This window comes from Gopherus evgoodei, chromosome 15, assembly GCF_007399415.2.
Source record: "Gopherus evgoodei ecotype Sinaloan lineage chromosome 15, rGopEvg1_v1.p, whole genome shotgun sequence".
Lineage (NCBI taxonomy): Eukaryota > Metazoa > Chordata > Testudines > Testudinidae > Gopherus > Gopherus evgoodei.
The window spans coordinates 9,379,853-9,394,481 of record NC_044336.1 but is presented as its reverse complement, the minus strand read 5'-3'; the positions used below and the strand labels follow the sequence as shown (position 1 = coordinate 9,394,481).

The 14,629-nt window shown below is 46.0% G+C and overlaps 1 protein-coding gene across 2 annotated transcripts; it reads left to right on the top strand.

Annotated features, from left to right (window-relative positions):
• Positions 1 to 207: 207 nt before the first annotated feature.
• TRIM16 (tripartite motif containing 16) lies at positions 208 to 14,425 on the top strand. 2 transcript variants are annotated; one of them, XM_030534470.1, is made up of 6 exons: positions 209 to 870; positions 4,037 to 4,132; positions 7,337 to 7,570; positions 8,456 to 8,627; positions 11,907 to 12,002; positions 12,361 to 14,425. In XM_030534470.1, exons 1-6 carry the CDS (start codon positions 304 to 306, stop codon positions 12,996 to 12,998), a joined length of 1,803 nt encoding a protein of 600 aa, XP_030390330.1. In that variant the 5' UTR covers positions 209 to 303; the 3' UTR covers positions 12,999 to 14,425. The 2 variants fall into 2 exon arrangements, with proteins under 2 accessions (XP_030390331.1, XP_030390330.1); XM_030534471.1 differs by lacking the exon at positions 4,037 to 4,132 and having other exon boundaries at positions 208 to 870.
• The last annotated feature ends 204 nt before the right edge of the window (positions 14,426 to 14,629 follow it).

Sequence of the window (14,629 nt, the reverse complement as noted above, 5' to 3'; positions counted from 1 at the left end):
GCAACTTTCCAGCCACCCCCAACTGGACGTACAGAGGACAGCAAGTCCAGATGGAAGGTTGTAGATATGAGACAGAGGGACAGAGACAAGATTGACAGCTGTAAGGAGCAGCGTTTATCTACAGCTCACACAGCCTGTCATTCCCAGAACAAACTTGGCTCTGATTGCACTCCTACTTCCTGGAAGGCTGGAAAGAGTTAACAGCTGCAGGCAGTTGGGTGAGTTTAGGTGTGTCACTTTCTTTCATTCCTCCTGCGCTGTGCAGTTACAGTGTGTGTACTTGGAAGGCAGAGGAGCTCAGAAATGGCTGACTGTGGCCCCGCTGCTCCAGAAGGGCTGCCCCAGGAATTGGTACTAGGTAGCCCTGTCACTAAGGCGAAAGGGCATCAGGTCTGTGAGGGCAATGACTTCTCAGGTGAGAAAACTGAGGGTGAAGAGTTGAATGGCCGCGAAAGCCCAGAAGCGACTAGCCCAGGACCTGACCTGCAGCGCAGTTTGATTGTAAATGGCTCTGAGATGGCAATGGGCCAGCCTGGCCTTCTGGAGCAGGAGAACAGTCTGGAGGATGGGCAAGAAATCCTGTGCGACTTCTGCATGGCCCAGAAGGTCCTGGCAGTGAAGTCCTGTTTGACCTGCATGGTGAATTACTGCGAGGACCACCTCCGGCCTCACCTGGAGAACAGCAAGCTGCGGAGCCACAAGCTGATGGACCCCGCAAAGGACATTGACCTGCAGACCTGTGAGACTCACAAAGGCCACTTGGGGTGGTTCTGCCAGACTGACCTGGTGTGTGTCTGTGAGGAGTGCCTGGCCGAAGAGCACAAGGGGCACAACTCGCTCACCTGTGAGACAGCCAGGAAGGACAATGAGGTGTGTCACTGCCTGGTATTTATTGGTGTTCATTGGGGGTACAGAGTGATCCAGGATGCAGAGGGGCATAGAGGCAAGGTGGGGCCCAGGGCCTTCTCACTCACAGCCTTTATACACTGGTCTTACGCTGTTGACGTCAGTGGGTTTACTCCTGATTGAAGCTGCTTTTGGTTTCATTAATGAGCAAAGAGGGATTTGTTGTCCCTGGCTGTGGGACAAATCCTCAAGTCTTTTCTCAGGATCTACCCTGTCAAAACCGCCACTCACAGTGGTGTAAAGCAGAAGTAATCCCATTAACATCAATGGGCCTGATTCTCCAGGGCTTGAGATCGTGTGTCACTACTTCTCCCAGTGCTAGGTGGGTATAAATGGCTACTGTTCTGATTCTGAGCTCAGAATTGGGCTTAACAGAGTCACAAAGGAGTGAAACCCTGGGATGGGATGTCAGGCCCGCTGACTTAGTAAGGAGTAAAGGCTCCAGGATTTGACCCTAGAGCGCACCACTGTGTAGTGTGTAGCACTGAAAGACTCTGGTTTGAGGAGTCTGGGCATACAGTATTTACCCTGCACATGGAGTTTTTCTTCGCTGTAACTCCCTCACCAGCGCTGCAACTTTCTGATGTAGACAAGCCCTGAGTGAGATACAAATCTGTGCCCTTTGCAGCTTGTGTTTACCTTCCCTTCCCACTCCCAGCTGGGGGGAAATGGGCTCCATTCCAGGAGCAGGTAGCTGTTGCCAGTACCTGCATGGGAAGGTTTGTTAAAAATGCTGTTGATTTAGCTGTGAATGGGCTAAAGGTTTCCTAATTTAAAATGAGCCAATGGTGTGTCTCAGTGGTATAAGCTTTATAAAGGGAATTCTAGTTGTGCCTATAACCTGTCCCCCTCAACCAACCTGGCTTTGGTATGGTATGTGAGAATCAAATGGGCTATTTCATGTTAGTAATCTGGTCTTTTTGTTATGGGTTAAATTTTCTAAAGGACCTACGGGATTCAGGAGCCCAAGTCCCATTTTCAAAAGTGACCTAGGGCCCAATTTTAAAAGGTATCTAGGGGCCTAAAGATGCACTTAGGTGTTTGCAGGGATTTCAGTGGGAGTTCAGTGCCTGGGTGCTTTTGAAAATTCCACTAAGCACCTACCTGTCTCTTTAGGTGCCTGAATGCCTTTCAAAACCTGGCCATGAATCACTTTTGAAACTATGACCTATGGCCCCAAGTTACTTAGGTGCTTTTGATAAATTTGCCCTATGACACATTTAGGTGGATAAGTCGGGGAAGGGGCATGATCCTGCAGTCCCTACTTGTAGGTGTCATCCTTACTAATACAAGTCAGCTTGCATGAGGAAGGATTGGACTTGTGGGTAAGGGAACCCATTTTCCCGTTTGATTCTGCCTGATGAGCCTCTCTCCTCTCCCGCTTTGTATCCACCCTTGGTGACTAGGCCGTTGCTGTGAGTAAAGTATATGTCCTGGAAGCTGCAGTGAATCATAGCTTGGATACTGGGTGGAGAAATGGTTCCCAGTTGTCCTTACTGCATCTATGAAGTAACCTTTCCTCTTGTTCTGACATGCCATCCTGGGATCTGACAGCCAGTGTCTATTCTTGAAGTTAGAGGTTTCTAGTTAGCAGCCCCAAGCGCCAACCCCCTTCTCCTGCTCCCCTTTTCCACCATTGACTTCAAAGGGTTCAGAGCCAGTCTGAATTTAACCCTTTTCTGTTATCCTGCAGTCAGCAGTTCTTTCCCTGCTCTTCCTTTATCTAAAGCCTCCCAAATCTCAATACCATTCACACACTCAATACCATTCCTCCTGGGGACTGGTTGCAACAAAGACAAAATCCATGGCCTGGAATGTGCTGTGGAATATATTTCTCTTTTGATGCTTAGGGCCTGGCAGACACTCAAAGTACCAAAGGCTAGGATGCATTGATGAATAATCCCTATTGCTTATTTTGTTGGGGTACCAAATTCTGAGTTGCCCAGGGTACTCTTTGAGGAATGGTCAGCTTTGTTGCAGGCATATAGGATCAGATTTCCAGTTGAGCTCAGATCCCATCTAGGCACCTAAGTGAAGAGGTCACACTTTCAAAAGTGCCTAACACCTCCCATTGGAACCAGTGGGAACTTCTGAGTGCTGAGTAATCTCACACAACTGCAGATGGTCTTATTTATAGATATCTAATGCTCTTTTGAATTTAACTAAGCTTTTGTCTTTGGTATCTTGTGGCAGAGAGTTCCACAGGTAAGTATACATTTCATTAAACTAATCAGACTTTCTTGTTTTTGTTAGTCCTGGCTGAACTGCAGAAGATTTAGAGTTTAGAATTGGTCTGGATAAACCAAATTTTGGCTCCTTCTCTGAATCTATGGGCTCTTCAAAATTGCTCTGGAAAAGTCATGAGAACAGCCTTTTTTGTGAGATTTTTAGAATTCTGACTCAAGTCCATGTGTAGCTGAGAGAAGATCTTGGGTCTTCTCTCAGCTACATGGATGTAAATCTGGAGTAACTCCACTGAAGTCAATGGAGTTAAACAAGTGTGAAAACCAGTATAAATGAGAGCAGCCTCAGACCCTAGAAGTGAGAGGGAAACTTCTTTCAGAACCTTGAAAATTTTTGCTTCAAATTTGAGTCTAGAAATGTTCCAAGATTTGGGTGGGGTGGATGGATTGGTTTTACATTTGTTAACCGCTCCAGCTGTTCCTAGTCTTTGTATGAAAGATCAAGGCAAAATCCAAACCCCAGGCTCTTGTATTTTCCCCACTCATTGATTTGGATTCTGACATTTCCCTTCCACTGCTCTGGATGACTAACCTTCTTTGGGCTTAGTTACTGCAGCCATGTGTGACCAAGGATGTTTTATTTGCTGATTCTGTCGCTGTCAGAGGCTTTCCCAGGCACTGAAGATAGCAGGAGCTGCAAAGACAGCATTTTCCAATTTATTGTGTCGCTGGAAAAAATAACACACTCCCCAGATCAGACAGACGCTAATAAAAATGTCAAGAGTGTTGTGAGCCCTGCTCTTTTCTGTGTGAAGTGGCACGGGTTCCAGCTGGCTGCTTTTGGTTACCAAAAATCAGTTATAGAGTTTCACAAAACACCCCCTCTCTGCTATCCTATCTGATCACTGAAAGAGTGGATTGTTAACACCTGCTTCATCCATTCACAGAGTGAACTTGTGCAGACCCAAGCAGAGTATGACTGGAAACTGAAGTCTGCTGAAAACGCAATTGTCAAGTTGCAGAATAATACACAGTCTATAGTGGTAAGGACAGAACTTGGGTTATTTCTTCTCCTCAGATTAAACTGAACCCATAGTAATGGCATGAAAATGGTTGTATGATATTTAATGGGAGCCTGGATAATGGTCTTACACTCCTGTATGTGTGAAGTGTATGCAGCCTCCATGTCTCTGTCATCCGCAGACATCTCCATGCCTGTTCCATGCCACTGGCATGCTCTCCCCTCTCTGGTCACAAGCCGCTACTCACATTCCATTAAAAACCCTGAGAAGCAGGACAAAAACATGCTAATGGGGCAGGTTGGATGGAAGAGTGGGTAGGACACTCCCCCGAGACTTGGGTTCAATTCCCTGCTCTGCTACAGTCTTTCTGTGTGACCTTGGGCATATCATTTTGTCTCCCTCTGGATCTGCTTCCCACCTGTACAATAGGGAGGATCACACTGCCCTGCCTCTCAGGTGTTGTGAGGAGCAATATGTTAAAAATTGTGAGGTGCTCAGACATGATAATAATGGGGGCCAGATATCTACCTCAGAGAGAGAGATTTACACAACTGAGAATTGAGCCCATTAACTATTACATAAAAAACAGCTTGACACCAAAGATTGAACTGGGAGCTCAGAGAGCTGCAATAGCTCAACTAAAGCTCCCTACATGGGGCTGTAAACTAACACATTTCCTCTGTGTATTGCACACAGAAAGGGGCCTGTAACAAACATTCACCTGGCGGTTATGCTGAGATACTGAATTCCAAATTCTTTGGACAAATTCAAATCACATCTCAATGTCACAGCTCAAGCTCACCTCCAGCCCTGAAGTGCAGTTCTAACCTGAAAAGTGACTATAAAAAGACATTGTGGTTTTAGCCTGGGTAGAATCAGGATGTCCAGAGGCCACATGACAATTAAAATGCACCACTGTCAAACGCTGAAAAACTTCACCAAATTTCAGGCTTGTTTTGAATTGAGGGGGAGATTTTTGGGCTCCTTTGCCTTTAAGCGAATGGGTTTGCTCATCTCGTGAGGGAACACTTGCAAGTGCCAAAAGATTTAGTATTCCAGGGCAGGATCAGCTTTGTGCTGGCTTCTGTTTGTGGATATCATCCAGCTGTCTGTGTGAGGCATCTTTGGTGACTGTCATCTCCACAGGGCTTCCAAAGAGCAGTGTCGTGTTTAAAGAGTTAGAAAAGGTGACTAATTGTATTAATTGTTACCCTCCTGAAATTGTCCTGTGCTGGTGCAATAATACTCACGTAAACCCACAGACTTCACTGCATGGGACAGCCTCCACAGCTGCTTCCCTGGATAGCACTGTTCTGATATTTCTTTTCTGCATGGCAATTCATGGTAATTCCAGAACCAAACCTCAGGACATGGCTGATGAGATATGAAACCCTTCATTTCTAGGTGGCTGCTTCAAATCTAGGGGAAAATTGTTACCTCCTGATAGCCTCTGTTAGATAATTTGCTGGTTTGAGTCCAGTTTCTATTTCTGGATGAATTTTCAGATCAACCTTCCACTGCCACTGGCTCTGACTCGCCTCTTTTTAGGCAGTCAGAGCTGAAATGGGAGGTAGGTGTTTAAATACTTTGAGGATCTGGTCCTCAACTCTGATAATCTGGGAGAATGAGGGTTTTTTGTTTGATTTATAAGGAAGTGTGGAGTGGATCCAAGTCAACCTGGTTGTAGCCATCTTGCTGGAGAGATCCTGTAACCTCTCCATGAGACCACATGGTACTTTCCCCCCAGGGATTGTTGAGTAGAAATCAGGGCAGAATTTTACCCTGTGATTCATTGAAGTTATGCCTTATTTCCATTTCCAGCAGCAGGGCTCCAACCCCAGAGCAGGTGAGGCTGCATCCTCTGTTACACACAATACCTGTCCTACTTCAATAATGAGAAGGGATCCTGTTTGTTTTCTCACTGTATTACCTTCTCAGTTATCCAGTGGAAGTGCTTCGATGTCTGTTTCTGTGTGCACTGTGCTTTGTCACATGGGAAGCTCAATGTGGGAACAGAGGTATTCCTCCTGTGAATTTTCTCCCCTCTCTGTTGGTACTTTGAGAGACCCCGACCCCAACTCCCCAATCCTCCACAGCAAGTCTCAATGCTTTGTAACTTGGCCACCAGCCTTATAAATAGGCTTGGAAGAATTTTATTTTTATTTTATCATTTCAGCAGACTGTGTTCAGATCTATTTTTAAGCATTTTTATTTTTTATTCATTTAAACGTTTACAGTTGTGGGAAGTTATGGGAGTGTCAGCCAATGAGGAGGTCAAACAATAATTATTTCAGGACAGTGCATGTTGAAATTCAACAAATGAAAGCTTGATAACCATTACCACACAAATGGTCAGCATCACATGTCAAAATAGCCAAAGTCACTATCCTCAACTTAAACTCTGCCAAGTGCTCAGGCAGCATGTTTCTTGCTGTGCCTGTCTGTGAATTTTGATTATTGTTGATGGAAATATTTTTTCGCTGGTTTGGGTGTGTACAGCGAAATCGATCTTTACTGAAACCTACCAGTACAAATCTAATCTTTCCATGCTGACTTATAAAGAAATGATGGGGATTAACTGGGGTCTCAGCACTGCGCCTTACTCATTCAGAAGGCTTGCTGTTGGGTTGCTGGTGTCAAATCCCCCCATAACCAGGAGCTGGGCAATGCATAACTGGTTCAGGCCTATGGTCTACTGTGATCTAGTCCCATAACACAATGAAAGGGAAGACACAGTGCTACATGGGCATGCTTCCTTCATGCTTCCAATTCTCTGTTCTGAAAAGAAATGTCATCCCCTTCCTGCATCAGCTCAACACCTGCTGCAACTTTGATTGGGATTGCAGGTTACCCTTACAGGGGTTCCACAGGTCAAGTTCACTTAACCCTTCTGTCACAGACAGGTATTTCCCTGGCTATGACCCTCATTCAGTCAAAACCCAAGAGCCCTCAACTGCTCTCAGGGCATGTGTATGTGCATTTGTGGAGGTGTGTTTGGGAATAGGGGAAGAGACCACGATCTGCTGGAAATGGGGCCGTGGGTTCCAGTCCTTGGTTTGGATTCACTGATTAGCTGTTGCTGCCACTGTCTTTGTGCTGTGGAGGCATCTCCACAGTGATTAGAAAATGTTGTTTGCACATCCTGATGCATTTGCCAGGAAGGTGCAGTGGTGACACAGCAAGGCTGGTTGGAAAAGTCAACCGCGGTGGCTCTTGTCCCTGTAGAGTTCTATCTCCGAAGTGAAAAGCCTGGTGTCGGGGCAGTTTGGGGAGCTGTTGGAAGCCGTCAAGATGGCCCACTCGGATGTTTTGGCATTTCTAGAGGAGAAGGAGCGTGTGGCGGTGAATCAAGCCAACGGGATTAAGATCCATCTGGAGCACAAGCGTGCTGTCATGGAAGAGAATAAACTCAGGCTGGAGAAGATGGCCCTCTACACCAGTGACATCCTGTTTCTTAAGGTACCATGATGGACAAGGCCTTTCCATTATAAAGACCCGGGGGATGGTGTGTCTGTAGATTAGTGTTTGGTTTGAGGTGTTCAGGTCAAGTGTGCAGTACGATTAGACTGCATTGTGCCATTTTATAACTGAAAAATGGTGCCAAGCCTCCTTAGAACATCTCCTGTAACCTGAAACGGAGACTCTGACTCCAAATTCAGAACTGATTGGCCCTCCCTAGGCTGTGGAGTGTAAGACTGGGATTGTCAAAAGCACCTCCCAGCCATAAAGTGCTCTGAAATCTTCTAGGAAGAGAGAGAAAGGGAGATTTTTTTCATCTTTGTTTTTAAAGAAGGAAAATGTTTCAGACCTCTAAAGGCCACCTTGTTTGAGTCTAAACTGTGCAAAGCTCCTGGGTGAAGATGATAGAACTTAGCAACTTCTAGAGATAAAGGTGTAAGGCAAAGACTTCTCTTCATTCTCTCTGGAACTGGCTGAGATACATTATTAGCCTACAGCCAACAACATTGTCATTTCATTATAAATGGTTGGTGTGTTGTTTCCTTCCTTATTTTATGACCATGGTCGTCTTTTTCTAATGCCCTCAAGTACAGGGAAGCTTGTAGTGAGGTCTGGAGATTGCTGTTCCTTGGTTTTAGCTTTACAATCATAAAGTTTATCTGGTGAACTTCATATTCAGCTGATCTTAAATATCTCCCAAAATACAGGTTCCTGTATCAGCTGAGTTTAAGTTCTTCAGGGCTGCAATGGAATGTTAAGGGTCAGAGTCTGATACCACTAAAGTCAATTGGGATTTTGCTAGTAACTTCATGGTGAGATGGATCTGGTACAAAAACAGCCAAATATCTGAGGAAAATGAGCAAAAATAGAATTTTTTTTTGGCAGGAATATTGTGAGCTCAAGAAGAACACAGGGGATGATGCGCTTCCCAGTATTTATATTGGACTCAAAGATAAACTGTCAGGGATCAGAAGGGTCATCTCAGAGTCAACAGAACACTTGCTACAGCTTGTACAAACCACCTATAAGGAAAAGCTCCAGGAGTTTTCAAAGGAAGGTGAGTCTCATCCTCTGCCTTGCAGCTGTTTAAATGTACGTTTGCACAGCTCTCCGTGTGTGTGTACGAACACTTTAGTGCTATCACCAAATGGCAAAAGCGAGGCCCTGATAAAATGCATGCTTCCCAGGCCCCTAGGAATTGTCAATCCCAAGGTCACAGTGGCAGAGTCACGAATAGAATCCACCAGACAATCCTTCCTGTCTGCAATGAGATCATCATGCTGGATTTGCAACATCACACACTGATTCCTATGGTAACAGATTGTGATGTAAAGCTTGTGATTTTACTGTATGTCCAAGCATGAGGGGAAAGTGGGTTGATTAAGGGGTGTGCGTGTTAGGGGCAGGGCCAGTGCTTCCATTAGGCGACCCTAGGCAGTCGCCTAAGGCACCAGGATTCGGGGGGCGACATTTTGTGCACTCCCCACGGGGCGCATGGGAGCTTCCGGTTCTGCTCCTGTCGAACCGCCGAAGAAGGAGCTTCTGCCGACGCGCCGTGGAAAACAGCGGCCGGCAATTGAGCAGCTCAATGACTGCCGCCATCGCCTGCGGCATTTCGGCGGAGGGTCCTTCTTCGGCGGCGCGATGGAAGTGGAACCGGAAGCTCCCGCACGCCCCATGGGGAGCGCACAAAATGTAGCCCCCTGAATTCTGCCTAGGGTGCCAGAAACCCTGGCGCTGCTCCTGGTTGGGGGTGATGTGTCTATTTAAGCACAATACTGTGATTAGAAAAGAGAGCAAGCAGAATGTATAAACCTTCCAGGTATTTCCCCCTCCCCTCACTATTTAACTTTGTCCCAGTCTGTCTTTCAAATGAGCAACCCACCGCAATCAGCAGTTAATGATTTACTATGTGAAAAGGCCTGGATATTACCTGGGTTGCATCCTAACGCCTTTTAAGTCCACAATAGAAATCTGATAAGCAATATGAGTCTGACAGGATCCAGCTGAATTCTTCACCCTCCCATGCATTAACATTATCAGCTCGCTCTCCGCTATTCCACTTGTTTATATGTAGTCACTCCTGTTTTCCCCAGCAAAGCAAAAGCTATTTTCTATTAGGTGCTAGTGCTGTATGGAGGCCACAGCATCAATCCTGCCTTGCTGGCAGTCTTGACACAAAGTCAGGTATGAGCTGGAGGTGACAGCAAGGAAACCCAGGCTCTTTCCCAGTGTGAATCAACTCAGCCACCTGGGAACTGAAGTTATTTCCTTGAGAAACATACAGACAGATGAGGGAGATGTGGAATCCGCAGTGATTTAGCTGGTTTTAACTCCATATGAGTTGTAGCATTTACAGCAAATGTGTTGTTTTTTCCCCTGGAATCAATGAACACTGCAATTTAATAATAATACTTTGTCCTTCTCTACTGCTGTCCATCCAGTGATCTCCAAATGCTCTATAAACATTGCCCACAATTATCCTCCCATGAGCTGGCTGTTTGGTGACACTCCGGCAGTGCAAAGCAGCCAGAAAGCCAGCTTAACCAGTTACATGGAGATTCCCTCATACAGTGGCATAGGGCTGGTGATGACCATCCTAGCCCCAGCAGAGAAATTTACCTCTGTCATCTCAAGCTATTGCTTCTCCCATTCCCCCGTGATTTCAGTCCTGCCCTTTAGTGGGACAACCTGATAGCTGTTGCTGATTTCTTATCTTCTCGTCTCTCCTGTTTTCTATCTTGCTGTTCATTGACGCTCCCTGAATGAAAGACTTTTATTGGGACTGTCCTGCAGCCCTGACTACTCTCATCTCCACCTGTTGCTTTGCAGTTTGATTCTGTTCTCCTCTGGGTTTGCTCTCCCTCCCATTTCTGCATACTTGAGTATGGTTGGGTTTATGCCCGAGAAACACCTGGCAAGGAAGGACATGAAGCAGCTGCCTAGGGTACAGAATGAGTCTTGTGTTTTGAGTTTAGCTGATCAGAGAGACATCATGAAGCCCTAAAAATGTCCTGGACTGTGCCACACCAGCCATGAGTGCCCTTCCTAGGGTGGTGTGCAGCAGGAACTGTGAGGTTGTTGCACTCTGCTATGCATGCGCCTGCACAAATTCAATCAAGCACCAGGCATTGTCCATTGCACTGAATAAGTCTCAACCGCACCTCATCCCTACTCCCTAACACTTGAGCGCAAGAGGCAAGGCAGGCACCAAGACTAGGCATGTCTGAGGAGATGTGGGGTTAAGTGCAGCCCTTTTCATGCATTTGAGGCACTAAGCTACCCAATCCGCTCTTCAGCCCTTCTACTGCCTTTAGGCTGGAGTAATTTACCAGGAGTATTCTCTAGCCATAGTTGAGACAGATGTAGCTCTGCAAGCCACCTAGAAGGGCTCAGCAGGTGACATTTTGTGCTTGACTCTTCTACACCATGTTTCCCCTTACTGCTTACACAAAGTCCCAGGAGGCCAGGATTCAGTGGGCCTCATCCTGATCTCACCCATGCCAGCTTCACACTGACATTATTATTGATTGTCGTTTCTGTTAAAGCAGTGCAGTGGTTTTCAACCTGTGGCCTGTGGACCTCGGGGGGGTCAGACTGTCTAAAATTTCCAAAGGGATCTGCACCTCCATCTGAAAGTGTTTAGGGGTCTGCAAATGAAAACCACTGCAGTAATGCCTAGAGGCTCCATTCCAGGTCCTGTTCTGGTAGGGTCTGTTCCGCTGCTCTGACCCCAAAATGCAGAGAGTCAAAGGATGGAGTTAACAGTGAGAGATCAGAATTGGGCCCAATGTCTTTGTGTGCTCACGAAACTATTTGTTCAAATTAAATGCCTGTGGAACCAGACTGCTGGTTCTTAATCCTGATAACAATGTAATAGAACAGATCTTCACACAACGCACAGTCCACCTGTGGAACTCATTGCCAGGGGATGTTGTGAAGGCCAAAAGTATAACCAGACTCAAAAAAAAAAAATGAAATAACTTCATGAAGGATAGATCCATCAATAGCTATTAGCCAAGATAGTCAGGGACACAACACCATGCTCTGGGTGTCCCTAAACCTCTGACTGCCAGAAGCTGGGACTGAATGAGGGGGATGGATCGCTTGCTAATTCCCCTGGTCTGTTCACTCCCTCTGAAACATCTCACACCAGCCACTGCTGGAAGACAGGAAACTGGGCTAGAGGGACCATTGGTCTGCCCCAGTATGGCCATTCTTATATTCTATCCCTCTGTAAGACAGCAATTCCATTCCCCTGTGCTATTGGTATCCCACCTTGAACAAACTCGCAGGATTGGTTCTGGGAATGCTAATTGTCTTTTTGTTGTTGAAGAGGACTGTGGGATCAAAACAATGGTGTCTGCAATTGTACCATCCAGGCACCGCATATCGGCTCCAGATCCAGAGACTAGGAGTGACTTCCTCAAGTGTAAGTATTGGAATTAACGACTCTAAAGCAGATGAGGCTCTGGGGGAGAGAGGAATGGAACTTTGGAAGAAGTTTCTAGAGAGTGATCTGGTTTTGTAGTTTATCTTGGATTATCTGTATTTTAGTTGTCTTAATTGTTATCGGCTGAAACATGAGCATGGCCGTAGCTTCTTTCAATCCCGGTGAAAATTGCTTGGACTATACAAAGGTATTCAGTTGCCCAGTGATGCTCAGATAATGGAGTGTGTGTAGTAGTGGAGTAGGATCCATAGCTCATATCTTGGGCTAACCAACATGGAGAGTGTCCACTGGAGAGGCCTCCTTAGCCATTTCAGTAACAATTTTCTTTTCTATTTAGACTCATGCCCGTTAACTTTTGACCCAGTCACAGCCCACAGATATCTCAGGCTCTTGGAGGACAACCACAAAGTGACTAACACCACACCCTGGGAACACTCCTACCCAGATCACTCTGAAAGATTTGAGCACTGGCGCCAGGTGCTGTCAGACAACAGCTTGTACATGGGTCGTTACTACTTTGAGGTTGAAATAAGCGGAGCCGGCATTTACATTGGTATGACGTACAAAAGCATTGACCGGAAGGGATCAGAAAGCAACAGCTGCATCTCAGGGAATAACTTCTCCTGGAGCATCAAGTGGCATGGCAAGGGGTTCTCTGCATGGCACAGTGATGTGGAGATCCCACTGAAAACAGACATGTTCAACAGGATAGGGGTCTATCTGGACTTCCCCAAGGGCACTTTGTCCTTCTATGGTGTCACTTCGGACACCATGACTCTCATACACAAGTTTGAGTGTGAATTTTCTGAGCCACTGTACCCTGCTTTCTGGCTTTCGAAGAAAGAAAACTCCATCAGAATAATCAAAGAAGGGGATGCTGATGAGAAGACTTCTGCCTTTTCTTCTTCCTCAGAGGAAGCTGCTACTTCCAACACACGTTTAGTGTCTGAGGTGGAAGCACTGGCCAGTACTTAGGTTGTAGATCAATATTAGTATTGTGGCAGCAGAGGCAGCAAGGGGATACATGCTACTGGGGTTTTAATAAGAGGGTCCATAAACGAAGCTGGTTGTCAGCTTCCTATGCCTTAGAGATGGAAAAGTCCTTTTTAAGTCATGTAATCCAACTCCCAGGGGTCCGTGCAGATTGTTTCCTGCTATATATTCTTGAATGCTTTGTTCAATAGGATTTTACCTTATTTCAACATGATGGGTATTCCACCAATTCCCTTGGGAAATTTTTCCAGCTTCAAGGGACCTGATTCTGCACTTGCTTACAGTGGCATAAACCAGGCGTAACTCTATGGAAGTTAGCCATGGGCCAAATCTGCAGGTAGCGTAGCTCTGTTGAACTCAATGGAGCTATGATGGTTTATCCCAGCTGGAGATCTGGAGTGGAGTTACACTGGTGTACACATTGTGTGAGAGGAGCAGCAGGCACTAATAGGTCAAGATCTCATATATGGATAATATTCCTAATGTTCAGCCTACATTTCTTTTGCTTAGTTTCATTCTGTTACATCTGGTCTCATTGGAGGCAGAGTAGGTCAATGGACAGGCAGGCTGGTCCAGCAGCTAGAGTGTTATCATGGGTATGGGGGGGAACCAGTGTTCACTTGCCTACACCTCCACAGTCTCCTTGTGTGATGCTGGGCAAGTCGCTCAGTCTCTGTTTCTCAGTTCTCCACCTGTAGAATGGGGATAATAGCCTTGCCCTACCTCTCAGGGGTGTTGTGAGGATAAACACACAAAAGATGATGAGATGCTCAGAGACTACGGCGATGAGTGCTTAAGCACCTTAGGTAGAACACTAGACTGGCAGGGAGGAGTTCTGTTCCTGAGTTGATGGGTGACCTTGGGCATCTATGTGCTTCCATTAATTAATCTGTAAAATGGGGGTAAAGATGCTTGCCCACTATTGTAAAAAAGGGGAGGGGGCGAGTGCTGCATTGCACATTGCTATATAAGTAAATATTATAATTCTTTTCCTCTCAATCCCTCAAGTCTTCTCTACCTAATCTAGCCTTCTAATGAAACCACCTTTCTCTTTTACACTTCAGCCCTTCACTCCAGCCCCATGTGTGCTGCCTTCCTATTTCATACTGCATGTAATCCAAGCTCTGTCTTTGCCTTCATGCCTTTAAATAATCCTATTCCTGTCTAAATCTCTGAATTTCTACCCCCCCCCACATCTACTCCCTATCCTGTCTTCTCCTGGCTCCTTTTCTGTCTGTCTCACTGGCAGCTTTGTACCTTCAGTCATGCTCTCACTTACATTTGGAATAAATCTCCACTTCCTGTCCTCCAAATACCTCCTTCCAACAATACTTGAAACCCCCCGCAAACTCTCTTCTTCCTGAAACCTGCCTACCTTGTTGTCCTCATTAAAAATCTCTCCACCTGAACGGTTGTCCTGTGTCTTTATTCTATTGGTCAGTGTGAGCATCCTGTGGTTGCAGGGAGCCATGCAAATATATGGTGCTTTATACACAGTAATCCCAGGATTCCCTTAGAAAACCACTACTTCAATAAGGCTGCTCCAGCACACAGGCCAGCATCATGATATGTTTTGCTCCATGACCCTGATACTGTATGAAGCCCTGTGTGAT

Coding starts and splice junctions, on each gene's coding strand:
- TRIM16 (XM_030534470.1), top strand. CDS start 304: ATGGCTGACTGTGGCCCCGCTGCTCCAGAAGGGCTGCCCCAGGAATTG. Junction 4,133..7,336: donor ATAATACACAGTCTATAGTG/GTAAGGACAGAA, acceptor TTGTCCCTGTAG/AGTTCTATCTCCGAAGTGAA. Junction 8,628..11,906: donor CCAGGAGTTTTCAAAGGAAG/GTGAGTCTCATC, acceptor TTGTTGTTGAAG/AGGACTGTGGGATCAAAACA.